General features: G+C 36.8%; 1 protein-coding gene across 4 annotated transcripts in view; it reads left to right on the top strand.

Annotated features, from left to right (window-relative positions):
* The first annotated feature begins 2,875 nt into the window (after window positions 1-2,875).
* The window catches only part of KIF16B (kinesin family member 16B), a 150,482-nt gene continuing 138,397 nt past the window's right edge, over window positions 2,876-14,960 (top strand). For all 4 annotated transcript variants that reach the window (XM_026668491.2, XM_026668490.2, XM_026668486.2 and 1 more), the window contains exons 1-4: window positions 2,876-3,054; window positions 11,717-11,786; window positions 13,092-13,205; window positions 14,110-14,226. In XM_026668491.2, the coding sequence (XP_026524276.1) occupies window positions 3,008-3,054; window positions 11,717-11,786; window positions 13,092-13,205; window positions 14,110-14,226 (348 nt within the window). In that variant the 5' untranslated portion in view covers window positions 2,876-3,007. The remainder of the gene's footprint in view (window positions 3,055-11,716; window positions 11,787-13,091; window positions 13,206-14,109; window positions 14,227-14,960) is intronic.

Below are 14,960 nucleotides of genomic sequence, written 5' to 3'. Positions count from 1 at the left end.
GAACTCACAGGGATATAACAACCTGAATAACCTTGCTCTTTTAATCCACCTAGTTCTTTATCTCAATGGGCTTTACTTATTTATTTGAATTTATTGGCTGCCCAACTCCAGTGGACTCTGGAGGCAGAGAAAGCATAAAAACAGCTAAAACATTGAATCACATAGACAGCCAGATTAAAATAATCTAATGGTCAGCACAACAACAAAAAAGAACCCAGTGAACAAAAGCTGTGTTTCCAAAACTTTCCAGAGCCCCAGAAGAAGAGGGCACAGTATTTATCTGTGTGGGATGCTGTTCCAGAGGGTGGGGGCTATGACGATGAAGGCATGTTTCCTAGGTCCTGCAAGATGATAGTGTTTTATAAAGGCAGCCTGGAGTGCACCCACTCTGCTGAAATGTACTGGGTGGGCAGAAACTATTGGAGAAAAGCAGTGTCTCTGATATCTGGGTCCTCTGTCATACAGGGCTTTATAGGTAATAACTTGCACCTTGAATTGCATTCAACAGGCAGTGCACTTGTGTAGCAACATAGGCACAGTGAGAGGTGTGCATTACTGCTTTTGTTGCATTTTGAACCAGGTATCATTTCTAGGTGGTTTTCAAGGGCAACCCCGTGTAAAGCACATTGCAGTAGTCCACTCACAAGATGACTGTCTTAAGAGCCTCAATCTCTCTCTCTCTCTTTCTTTTCCTATACTTGTCTGGATATATTGCTTTCCAGCCTCTTCTCTCTAGTTTTGCCAGATTGTGACTTTTTGATTGTTTCTAATACCCATTTTCTGTTGAGGAGCTATAGCTTTTAAAAACTTACAGTACACCCTTTCCATTTTAATTCATGCTATAAGACATAAATCCAACCAATATTTTCTCAATGCTGACCTATGATAATGATATCTTATTATCATAGTATTTTTTTCAGTTGACAAAAGTATGTAAACATTTATTCATTTTACATCATAGATGATTAAATAAAAATACCTTGCCTTCCTGGCATGGAATTATTTACACTGAGCCCGAATCTGTTCTTTTGAAGCAAGGAATAATTTGAAAGAAAATAATGATGTAGTAGGCAACTACTGTATTCCTTCCTCCCTTTTCAATCACTCACAAGGAAGCATGCAGAGTCTGAATCCAAACCAGGAAATGCCACTTGGAGAATTCTGGGATTTGAAATTCAAACATTTTAAAGTTTCTGAGGTTGAAAAAACTGATATAAAGTGAGATATAAAAACTTCTCTTGCTTTCTTCCTAAAATTCCTATCACTGGAGGATGGGGAACGTTCAGTACAGCACAACTGGAAAATTTGGGATTGTGGAATGGAGGAAGTGAACATTTACTTACACAGTAGGCTTCCCAATTAAAATAACTTGGCTCCATAAAACTAATAAATTCAGGATTAAAATTAGCTACACTGGTGGAAAAATACATTATAACTTGCACAATGAAAATTGCACTGCTTTTTATAGGCCATAATAGGTCATCTTCCTAAAAAAGGCTTAATTATCCTACTAGCTTTGTGCATCTAGTACTCAGTAGGTTAACCCTTATAAGATACATGGAGTTGTTATGTTTGAAACTGAAACACAGATAAGCGCACCAATGTGCCTACCGTCCCTGTCCTATTGCTTCTTTTTTATTCGTATCCATTTCATGTATTCACAACCATGTTTATACTTATACCTGTTATCTAATACTTGCTTGACAAATTAAAAAAACATAATTTCTTGGCATGCCATTTGGTCCAATAAGAGGCTCCCAGTGGGTTTATAATTCTTCAACTCTTGAGTTCAACAAAGCAGCGCAATACTCCTACCACCTCTAATAAGTGTCCAGATTATCTTTAAATCTTTTTAAAATCACATTCTTATATCAACAGTGCACAACGCACACGATGCTTTTGGGTTTACAAAGATATTCTTATTCCACACACACATACAAAGGCACCTACTTCACACATCTCTAAACCCACTCCATTAAGTCCATCAGGACCCCCGAGTTATTATTACGCAGAGTAGATCGGGTGGCGCTTTTGAAAGAAGCCGATTTCCACGTGCACTTTTTTTTTTTTAACAACAACAAAAGTTTCAACTATTATACTACTTTGGGGATGACCTTAGTGATGTTTTACGAATGGTTCGCAGAGCCAGGGTTACAAAGATCAGGTCGTTGACTGGGTAGATAACGCACGTCTTTCACAAACATAAGGTCCCAGGAAGAATCGGGAAAGTTTTTTGTTTTTTTCCCCCGGAGTATACCGGAGACCAGTATAAATTGGGCAGCGCCAGTTAGGTGGTTCGGCCACTTCGCACGTTGTAAGGCGGCTTCTGAGAGAATAGCGCAGCTCAGCCGCAACGGCATCTTGTTCTTCCCAGCCCGACCGAATCTCCGATTGGAACAGCGCTTTTTGCCTTTCTCGCCGATGTGGTGCCTGCTGTAGTAGCGGGCTTGCTTGAGAGGAATAGTGGGAATAGTGCCTTTTAAAGGCGCCCTCGCTGAGCTTGTCCGTTCAAAGGGGAAGTGTGGTAAAAAGTAAAAGCCATTTTATTTACATGGGGGCCTGCGGCTGACCCCTGTACGGATGAAATTGACCGTGTGGATATGTATGTGTGGCGGATTAGAATCATCAGAATTAGCTCGGAGAGAAGAATTCCATTTGGACGAGGGCCGGGCGATCCGTCCGCTCACCGTTTGTCCCTCGGCGGTATCCTTACGCCAGCCCTGCGCGGGGAAGTCGGCCGCGGAGCGGAGCCGCCGCGTCAGCAGCGCCGTGCCTTGGGCGCCAGGAGGGCAGTCCTGTTCCCGCTCCCAATCCCGGGCCGTCGAGCGGGAGGTGGAGGCAGATAGAGCCAGAGACCTTCCCACACCACACGCACACACACACTCGGCCCTCGCAGGGATGTGACCCGTTGAGCCGCGGGGGAATTGCTCGTCTCTGGGGAAAGTGGGTCTCCCCATCGGGGGAACAGGCGAAGGGGGGGGCCTCGCTCGCGACCAGGGCATGCGCCATGGCCTCGGTGAAGGTGGCTGTCCGAGTCAGGCCCATAAACCACAGGTGAGAGAGCGAGCCCCTTCTCTCCTCTTCCTCCTCCAGGCTCCGCGACAGGAGAGCCTTGGCGGGTGTTTCTTATTTTCTTGCGGCCCGGCAGGGACTGAGCACCTCCGAGGGTGATGGGTTTGCCTGCTTCGCTTGGCCGCTTTGAACTGGCGCACTTCCAGCGTGACACTGGATAGCCAAATAAACAACAAGGCTACTCGAGGCCTGACGGTGAGCAGGTGGAAATGAAGCCCCCGTTCTCCTTTTGTAGCGTTTAATGGGTGTTTACTTCTTGGTAGGATAAAGGTATCGTTTCCTGCCCTTCCCCTTCTACATAAGTAAAGAGTAAAGGCACAAGAAAGTTTGGCTTTTCAAAAAAAGTCTGATTTCACATGGGCACAGATGAGGGGGCAGGACTTCAAAGCATACATTTATACAGGTAGGCTTCGACTTACAATGGTTTGTTCAGGGACCATTCAAAGTTACGACAGGGCATTGAAAAAAGGGACTTGTGACCATTTTTTTTCACACTTAACAGCCGTGGTCCCCATGGTCATGAGATCAAAATTCAGGAGCTTGGCAACTGACTCATATTTAGCAATAGCATTTAAACTTATATACCGCTTCACAAGCCTCTCTAAGCGGTTTACAGAGTCAGCATATTGCCCCCAATAATTTGGGTCCTCATTTTACTGACCTCAGAAGGATGGAAAGCTGGGTCAGTTTATGACTATTGCAATGTCCCGGGGTCATGTGATTCCCCTTTTGTGATCTTCTGACAAGCAAAGGCAATGGGGAAGACAGATTTCATTGTCTTTAACAACCATGTGACTAATATAACAATTTCCGTGATGCGCTTAACAAGTGTGGCAAGAAAGGTCTTAAAATGGGGCAAGATTCACTTAACAAATGTCTCACTTAGAAACATAAAATCTGGGCTCAGTTGTAGTCATAAGAATGAGGACTGTCTGTATAAGACACTACCAGGCATATTTCTTAACCATTAAAATATTTTCTGTTCAGAAGATAACTGCTTTTTTTAATGTGTATAAGGACAACTTCAGCAAAGCATGATACTTGTAAGATTCCACCAAAAATGTAATTGTGATATTTGTTTAGCTTTCATTTTCCCATAACAGAAAACCAGTAAACAACTGATTGCTTCTTGTTGGCTACCTTTAATTCATTTCAGTTTGATAATGGATTATGTGGAGAACCAACTGTCAGAATTTTTTTTTTAAATCCTCATACTTGCATAAAAGTTTCAATGTATTCCAGAATAAATTGTATTTATAGGCAAATTCCTCAAATAAGAGAATCTTTTTGTGGTGAAATTACCGATAACTCTAGTAGAGTAATAGAGCTGTTTTGATTGCACTTTTTTCTCTCCAAAGTTTACAATAGTTCTTGACTATGAGATTTTCCTGTAGTGAATAAAAATTCAGAAAAGCAAATGAGAACAGTGAGAAAAAAAATTATGTGTCTTCTTGATTTTGTTTTAGACAGTTGAGATTTTGAGGTTTCCTCATCCTTTTTTATGTTGTGATCTATTCAATAAATGAAGATTAAGCAAACCATGCTTTTCTATATATATGTAAAAGCAACAGAAGTATCTGATTTATTGAGCCTTTCAAATTCATCTTACTGTTTCATCAAAGAATACCGTAAATAATTAGATATAAGACATTAATGAACTATTGATGACATCTTAAGTCATAGAAAAATAAGGACAATAGGCTAATTAGAAACAATATCAAGTGATGCTACAAATTGTGAAATAATTGCTTTAAAAATTGCCAGATTTAGATGCTTATTTCAACCTCTATTAATGTAATTCTTAAATAATTATCACTTGCCTGTAAATGAATTTATTAAAGTCACCATTATTTTATGTACTTGGTTTATTCCTTGCATTTTTATATTTTCAATCCCTAGTTTTAATACAGTTGGTCCCCGATTTACAACATTTCATTTAGTGACCGCTCAAAGTTACAATGGCACTGAAAAAAGGAACTTATGACTGTTTTTCACAGTTACAACCATTGCAGCATCCCCATGGTCATGTGATCAAAATTCAGAGGCTTGGCAATTGCCACATACTTATCACAGTTGCAGTGTCCCAGGATCATGCGATCAGTATTTGCAACCTTTCCTGACAAGCAAAATCACTTAACAGTTATGTTACTAACTTAACAAATGCAATGATTCACTTAACAACTGTGGCAAAAAAGTCATAAAATGAGGCAAACTCACTTAACAAATGTTTCACTTAGCAACATAAATTTTGGGCTCAGTTGTGGTTGTAACTCAAGGATTACATGTATGCTAAAGGTCTGGTAACCTTTTTTGCTGATCATCTACAGAATATGCCCAATGAGGGAGCAGAACCTACTTAGTACTTGAATCAGAGACTCAAAAGAAAATATAAGGGTTAAACTGCAATTGGCACTTAAATAAAATCCCAGAGGGTAATAATAGCAGGTTAATTCTACACTAGTGCCAAGAAAATGTATTCTTAAAGCCAATAGGATCAAATCAAAGGAAACTATTATGGAATGCTGCAGTATTGTGTGCCCCCAATTCCCCCCTGACTTTCTTGGTTTTTTTGTATCACCAACATATTTTGTGCATCAGTCTTTTATATTAGTAGGTTGCAAATATTCCCGTAGCTTTTTCTTTCTAGAAAAAGCCTACTTTGTAAATATGCATTTTATGCATGTAGTTTTTGATGTACCTTGTATTAATTTATTTTTTCTCTGTTACTACTTTTGATAAATGGGGTTTGGGATGTGTATTGTTGGTTTTGGTCTGTTGGTTTTCTACCCATTTAATTTTTCAATTGCAATCCAGTATCTTATTATCCTTTTCTAATCAATAGCAAAAGGTCAAGGCTAGTCTTTATGGCCTTGTTAGTAATGCAGTGTCAGTAATGGAGGCAAAGGAAGTTATTTATCTATTATAAAATTAACTGGAATTGTAACCCTGAAGCTTTGTTGCTTCTTGTAACTTTTTTTGAAATACTACTTTATTATAACGTGTCAAGGAGGAATATCCTTGAGGAATTTGCCCATTGATTATAGTATTGATTATAAGCTGGGCAGTTGTATTCTGATGGTTACAGAATTCGGTACAACAAATTATATTGTGGCAGAAAGACATTTATAACTCAGCTTGATAGTCAACTACAATGAAGTACCGTAAACTGTTTTTCCTATTCCTTGAAGAAAGGTTTGAAAGTAAGACTCAAGAAAACACCTAGGAATATAGTCTCAGAATTTCTGAAGGATTATTTAGGAGTATAAAATAGGTCAAAATAAAAATTAGATCCCTGACACATAAAAATTGGCTATTAAAAATTTTCACCAAAATAACTGTATGAAAAATGAAGAAAGCAATATAATTTCCAAGATTTGGTTCCTTAAATTTATAAACAGCAATCTTAAAAAGAAAATTTCAATTCTGTCATATTGTATAGCTACCTGCAATGCAAGCCATTCAAAACCTCTGAAAAATCAAGTCTCTCTTAAATATGTGAGGTAAAGCATTGCAAGAGGTTAGAAACACCTCAGATGACCAAATCCAATTCTCTGAATGTTTTTTCTCTTCCGATCTTGAAAAACTTTCTAAAAAGGTTAATGTGAACACAGGGAACTAAAGGAAAGAGAAGATAGAAATTTTTGTGAGGAATGAAATTAAGATTCAAATCCATGATTGTTTTTGCTTTCCCCAGATTATTTATCTACCTACATTATTATGGAAAGAAATGTATGTTGCAACAAGTGAAAAGTCAATTTCTTTGAGCAAATTCTACATAGCGATGCCATATGTAACTTCTTAGATAAACTTATATTGAGGATTTTCTGATAAAACTGACAGGTGTTATTTCTATAGCTTTGATTTTTTTTTTTTAAAAAAGAAAAGGACTTTGTTGTCTTGATTTCTTTGAAACAGTTCTAGATATTAACTATTTTTCTTATTTTATACCATTCCTTTTAATAGAGTTTTGATCAGTTTACGAGAATGCAAAATAGACTTAAAATCATCACAAGAAGAGAATGCTTAAAGATAATACACAAAAAAATTAGAGGTGGTTTTTGTATTGTACAGAAAAGCAAAATATTAGTTCTTGATGGCTCTTAAAATGTCTGGGTAATCAGGGATGTCTGTAATTAGTGATATGCAAGTATTTTAATACAAAGCAGAAGAAGTTGGATGTGGGCATGCTCATTTTATTTGTCAGCCTCTCCTTAAAGAAACTGTCTTATCCTTGACTTACATAGCAGCTGCAGGGTCTCAGAAAAATACATGTTTGAGTTAAGGAGGTGTTGACAGGTGCAAAAAAAAATTGTATCCTGATTCTGCTTCCAAATCACTGTTACTCAAAATAACAGACCTGCACGCTTATTCTAATGAGGGCAGGAAAAAGTGCATTTTCTTAAAGGAAGCATTGGCAACGTTTGTCTGTTTTGGATTGAAATAGTTGTACATCCCTATCTTCATTTGTTTTTATACAGAAGACAGCATAGAAACTAGCTGAATGTCCCTTAGGAGAGAGTTCCAAAATTGCCTCTCCAATTATGGAAGTCTATAATTAATAAAAAAAAACAACCATTAATAGTCCAGTGTTATTAACATCATCTGAGGAGACACTGCTCAGGATCTGGTGAGCTAAACCTTCTGGTAGAACAACAAGTAATATCTCTCAAGAAGATCAATGCATAGATTGAACTTCATGGAGGGAGTGCTTTCGTGTTTAATGTTCTGTGATTTTGTTTAGACGTCCCCCTTAAGAATTGATCACCATTTGAAGCTTCTGAAACATCTTCAAGGCTAGTCCTATATACTGAATATAATAATAAGCTAATAGGATAATTACCAGGGCACATATCCTGGAGGCTAGGATTTAGCCTTCAGGATACAGCACAGAGTTGAAGGTGGTTCCTTAGCCAAGACTAAACATAGGGCTTCTTTAGTATTGAGGCCAACCCTGCCTTTAGTAACAGATAAGCATCGAGAATATTTAAGATATGCAATTGTTCTATTGGAAGGAAAGTGCTCTCATCTATTAGAGGAAGCTTTCCTAATGCTCAGAGCTTGAAAACAAAATTACTCAATTATTCCATCTAATATGGATTCAACTTGTGTTTTTTGGACCCCATCCATTCCATTAATGTTTCCAAGCAACTTTTAACCACATACATAGTCTTTCCTTATTCAAGTAGAAAGGATTTGAGTGTCACTAAGACATCAGTGAAACCAACAGCTGGATAAACACCTCCAGCGATTTGAATATCAAGTCAAATAAAAAAAAATCTGCGAGTCCCCTAATTTAAATACAAAGTTTCCAAATAGAAGTTTCCCATTACAACTTTTTGATTCTAGCCCTGCAGGTAAAGCCAGGTAATATTGTCTTTCCAGTTCCATACCACTAGTTGCTCCAGCCATATGCCACAATCAGTCATGTTAAAGAGCTCTGAAAGTCAATGCTATAGCACACTTCATGTCTTTCTCTCTCCCTGTATGGTGATTGATATGGACAACTAAGCAGTTTCTGGGCTGTTTCCACCCTAAAGCAAGAGTGAAATGGATATAGATAATTGGTTTCTTCCACTTATGTTTGTATCTGGATGACCAGCACTTTTAAAAAATATTCGTTAGTGTTTGTATGCCACTCCATTCCAAAGAGACTCTGAGCAGTTTATATACCTCACTTATACAAGTGATGTTAAAATTCAAAATAAACACGACAAATTATAATTACAAAACTTTGGTACCCTAAGTGTCAACCATGAAACTATGACAGGATCACACTACTTATCACTGCTCCTATATTTTGAAAAGTTAGATTATAACAGATTTCATAAAATCTGTTACAACAGGGTGGGAGCTATTCTGATCTCAGGAAATTCGCTGTTCCAAAGAAAGAGGGCTGTAACCAAGAAAACACTACTTCTCTCGACTAACACTAATTGGATACTTCCCCTCAGGGAAGAGCAGAGTTTGTAAAAGAGTATCTTCTGTTCCCAGCCCTTGGAGATATTCCAGGGAATAACAGATGAATGGTATCAAGAGCTGCTGAGTGGTGAGCTCAGTATAGATAATCTCACAAAAGTAGACTGAATCATCTCCATAGGACTTTTCCAGTTGGACTTGAGCTCCAAGCATATTTGAGCAGTTTTATTCTTCCATTGTCTTAAAAACTCATTGCAGCCCAGCAAATGTTTTTCTAGCCCATCTTTCAATAAAGAATACAGTCACTTTGTATTTTATTACTCTAATTTCTTTTGCTTCATTTCCCTGTACTACCTGTCCATACCCCCATAAACCCTACTTGTTATATCTTAACAGCCACAAAAAAACAAATGCCTGGAGCATAGATACCTGTTCTAAACCACAGTTAGGACTGGAATTTTGGTTGCTAAGTCCTGCAGTGACTGGATCTAATTTTTATCATTGGATGAATCATTGCAATCATTAAGCAAATCATGTGGCCATAAAGGGATTCTAGCTTCTCCAATTGAACTTTTTTGTCAGAAGCCAGCTGGTTAAATTAAAAATTGTGCTCCTGTGACCACAAGACACTACAACCATTGTAAATGCAAGGTGCTTTCCAAGCATCTGAATTGCACTCACATCACTGGGCGTGGGGTGCAATGATCCTAACTTCTAGGATGGTGCATAAGTCATGTTTTCTGAGGCCACTGTAACTTTGAACCATCATTAAATAAACAATTATAAGTCAAGGACTACCTATAAATTCTTCCCATTCCTCATTCTTACGGCTTATGCTGATGCTGTATTTGCTCAAACATAATTGTTAATAAGAGAACAAGGCAGAGCAAGGAACATCCACCAGCCACCCCATATTTCTGTGTATCTGATGGTCTGTGTCAGAGGGTAGGAATGACACAGGAATTAATGCAGACATACACAGTGTTCTGTCAAAGTCATGTGTTATTGTTACAGGGCAAATAAAGTAAATGGTGTTTATATTTCTGTGTACAGTGATCTCAGCCAAGTAATATACTTAGGAGTTCCATTTTCATATAGCTGCTAAATTTAATCATGGCTTTGTTAACTATTAGCTTAGTAGTGCTTTCCCTATCCACTCTTGGCTAGAGAAGAGAGTGAAAGAGGCAAAAAGAGCTTTTTCTGAACCTCTTAAAAAGCCAGCACCTTGGCCACACTTTTCCATACATTTTCCAGTGCCACTCTATTACTCGCTGCAGCCAGTTTCTCTGCAAACCTCACTTTCTAACGCTGCTTTCTCCTGCTGGGTTTTCAGATGTACATTCCTCCTTTCTTCAGGAATCTTCCTTCCAGCCACATTGCCTGCTTTCTACCACAGCTTCAGTTGTTGCTCCTTGAACATATAGCACCTTCAATCCACACCAAAACATATGAACTAACAGATGAGAACTCTTCTCTCTGACTATGCTGCTCCTCCTAGTTCTTGAACTAGAAGACAGATGTGCTTGCTCACAGGTGTCTTTATCTCAGAACCTTCCAGCTATTTGCATGAAACCTGGCAAACACAAAACTCTTAACCTTGAAGCAAATTACAGCCTTATTTGTGTCCTGCCACAGCTTGATCTCGATCCTTTCTTCCTCACTGTCTCATAGTATTGCTAATGACGTTATTTCTGGACAATCCCATTTGTCCACTTTCAAGAAAGTATATATTTTATCAAGATCAGATAATTTGTATAAATATATAGCACAGTTAATCTAAATAATTTACCCAGAACTTCCTCACTAAAATTAATATAATCAGCATTACTAACAATAATATACTCACTAAAATTAATATAATCAGCATTACTAACAATAATATACCCTTCCTACTCTTGCACTTTCACATTTCTCCTCCCTGTACTTCCTGTGGTACTCCATGTTTATTTAATATCGTGGTGTATTATTTTCAATATTAATATTTTGATATATGGACAGAATTCTAACCAAATTCCATTCTTTGGTCCTCTCTTTTTGATTTTCTGAGAGCATGTTTTCCCCATCTTTTAGGGAAGTTAAAGTGAGTAGAAACCTTAAGGCAGATAGAATTGTATTTTGGCACGAAGAGTAGGGGAACTTAGAACAGATTAGCTGGAGAAACTATTGAACTGTAGTACGATTCAATTTAGACAGTGACCTTATTGTACTGCATTTCAAAGCAAGTGAAGACTTCTCAAGAGATGCTAAGGAACATCATAGAGGCCATGCAGTGAAAAAATGTAAAATAAGTAGACACGGGAGAACAGATTTGCTTCATACAATTTATGTTATGATTTATGTAATGGTCTCCCTTCAGTAATCTTGGAGAGCAGATTCAGCAAAATTCTATTAAATGTTATGCCCATGTGATTCAGATGAAATTAAATCTATGGAACACGTCTTTCTATGCTACTTCAGCTGCTCTTTAAGAAATTGCCTGGAGGAACGCAGAATTTATCTGAATTTATATAAGTTATTTTACAGCAGACTGAAATTCCAAAGTTACCTTCTAATTGTCGATTTTGGCTTCTTAGCAACAAGTGTGTGCTGTTTAGAAGATCAACACTATTGTATCAGATACCTACCTCAATATATTTGAGTGAACTTGAAGATGATAAAATGTTTGCTTGGTGTCTGGTCATAATAAAGTTGTCATGATGTTACTTTACTATAGTATTTTACTCTACAGGGAACAAGAGCTGGATGCTAAGTTTATTATTTCGATGGAGAAAAATCAAACACAAATCACAAACTTAAAAGTGAGTATATTCAACCACAATGAAAACATTTTTTATTTTAGTTTGTCATTCTGGTTCTTTTCTTAACAAAATGTAGCAGACAAATCACCATCAGAATTTAAAATCAGAGGATCAGGATGAGAGTCGTCGTGGCGCAGTGGTTAGACTGCAGTACTGCAGGCTAATTGTGCAGTTTGGCAGTTCGATTCTCACTGGCTCAAGGTTGACTCAGCCTTCCATCCTTCCAAGCTCGGTAAAATGATGACCCAAATTGTTGCTGACTCTGTAAACCACTTAGAGATTACTGTAAAGCACTGAAGCAGTATATAAGTCTAAGTGCTATTGCTATCATAAAAGAAAAACAAAAGATTTGAAGAATTTAGTAGTACCTGATATAGGGAAGTGGTAATTTTTATACACTAATAGTTTGTTTATTTAAAACACTTATACTGCTGCGCATTTTATACCAAACTCTAGAGGGCTCCTGAACACTTTCTTTCTTGTCTTTGATGTTTGGAAGGCATAAAGGCTGGTATTATGATAACCAGGATATCAAACAAATAAGTAGGCTTGAGTCTTTTCATCTGGGGATGGTACTTTGTTATAGCTGTGGTTAGTTTATCCAGAGATATTAGCACATCCTATGTTTTGGTTCATATCAATAACTCATGAGAAACTGGGTAATATGTGTCAATGGTCACAAAATAGAGTTAGCTGCTCCTTGCAGATTGCATCTTGCCCATCTTCGTCAATTCAATTAGAATTTCAATATATTTAACCTGGATTTAGTAAGCAACTAAATATGTACGGCATGTTAATTTTATATGCTTTTTAAAATTCATTTTCTCCCATTCAAAGGGCTTTCTAATTGTAATAATTAGGAATTTAATTCTCCTTTTTCTTTTTTTCTTTTTCTATTTTACTTCTGTTAGTTCTGTAATCTTAATGTAAAAGATAAAAGGCAGGAATATCTATTGAATCAGTCCATTAATTTCAAAAGAAATGTATCTCAATCACCTCATTCTATTCATCTGAGTTTGGCTGTGTTCTTGAAAATGGTAGGAGTAATTTGCCAATCTTCATGATAAACAAGTGCAGGTGGGGACTCTATAGAATAAAATTAATGAATATATTAATAATATAGGAGGTGAGTAGTGGAGGATAAATTTTTGAAAATTGCTTTTCTTGAAGTATTTTTAAATATTTAAAATATCCACTAGCATATTCACCCTCACTACATATTCACGTCACATTTTAAAAAGAAATGTACAGTGATTATCTTAATATAGAATGCAGTGGTAATTCATTTGTTCATCCACTTATTAGATCCCAGAGGGAGGAACTGGGGACTTGGGAAGAGAACGAACAAAAACGTTTACATATGATTTCTCCTACTTCTCAGCTGATCCTGAAAATTCAAACTATGCATCTCAGGAAATGGTAGGCTGCTGACATTAATGATACTCAAAGTAAAAACATAATGCCAATGTTTACTGTGTGAGTGTTTGAGAGATCATTTTAAAACTGCTTATTTCAGTTGTTTAGTATGTACAAAATTACCTACATGTGTTGGCCATGCACATTTGTAGGTATATACATTTCCATTTGTAGGCACACATACACATTTTTTTCCACTGTGATCTTCTGTTCTGTTTGGCCAGCAGTATTAAATCATGTAAACCTGCAATTCTATCACAAAATGTCTGTTAACTGCTTTGAAACTTTTGCTTAAAAACTATTGTGGTCTTTAAAAAAAAAAAAGAATTCTGATGTGTTGCATTGGATTTTTCTTTCCTTGTGTATGTAAAGGAAGATAAATCATGTTTATAGTTTTTGAACAGATGTTTCAGTTTTATCAATAATTAACCTGGGCATGAGTCCAAAAGCATAAATTGTTACTTCCACATTAATGACCTTAAGTTTAACCTGTATAATATTCATGTAAGCTTCTTGGGTGACAAGTTGTGAATGTTAAGACATATTCTTTGCAATATTTTCATATCCCTATTATAATTAAAAAAATAAATATTTTTTTCAAGAGAGTTGTAAATCTAACAATAAAAAGGAAAAAGAAATAAGGAACCTGACCTGACTCTTAAGAAGAGCATCCAAGATTATATTATAAAAGGCTGTATGTTGCTTACTGTGCACTTGGGAAATTATATGAATTATATTTCTAAATAAATATTTGAACTGACCATCTCTAATAAATGCTTGCTAAGTTACTGTTCTTACAGTTCATTGTATTAAAATGATTGTAATACTTTATAGAAATGTATGAAAAGCATACTGTAAATTATATTTTGAAATTGTATTTTATTACCTGTCATTCTTGGATCCCCAGGTATTTAACAACCTTGGAATTGATGTCCTCCAATCTGCCTTTGAAGGTTATAATGCTTGTATTTTTGCCTATGGACAGACTGGATCTGGGAAGTCTTATACAATGATGGGAAATGCTGTAAGTTACTCATTTCAGAATATACTTCTTATAAGTTGATGCCTTTTTAATTGTGTATATTTCCCAATTTGTTTTCTTTAGAAAACAGATAACTTTAACAAATGTTTTACATGTAGAGAGTTCTATCAACATCTGTCACAGATAAAAGCAAGAATTAAAAAACAACAACAATTTCATTGTCCACCCCATACTTTCCTATAGGGAGGCTGCACTCCAGATCCCCTCACTGAAACAAGCATATGGTGAGACTAAGGAGATGCATCTTCTTGGTGGTGATCTTTATCTTATATGACATCCTTCCTCCCAAGATATGGTTGGCCCTGATCCTGATGGCATTTAGAAAGGCTGTCAAAATCTTTGAGATATGATATCTTGGAGCCCCAATTAGATGAGAATGTTATTTCTATTTAGATCATCATTTTATTATTGTGTATTGGTTTACATAATGTGGCTTTTATATTCTTTTTGTTAGGCTCTGTAGAATTTTATATATGCTTCCCAGAGTTATTTTGATTGAGCAGGGTAGCCGTACAAATATTTTAAACAAGTTAACTTGTTTATTTACATTTTCTAACTAGACATGTGAAGAGTTATTTAATGATACTGGCTTCCCCAAATTGTCTATATGGGGAATAATGAATGATCAGTCTGAGTCCAAGGGAGGTGTCAGATGTGTCATCAGTCCCTTTGGGTCCACAAGATATCTAAGTTCTGCCCACCTTGAATTATGTTGA

The sequence above is a fragment of the Notechis scutatus genome, chromosome 1 (assembly GCF_049901735.1).
Source record: "Notechis scutatus isolate UNSWTSFEM ecotype Mainland chromosome 1, rNotScu1.2, whole genome shotgun sequence".
Classification (NCBI taxonomy): domain Eukaryota; kingdom Metazoa; phylum Chordata; class Lepidosauria; order Squamata; family Elapidae; genus Notechis; species Notechis scutatus.
The sequence above is the reverse complement of the archived record's forward strand: the minus strand, read 5'-3'. Positions and strand labels throughout refer to the sequence as shown.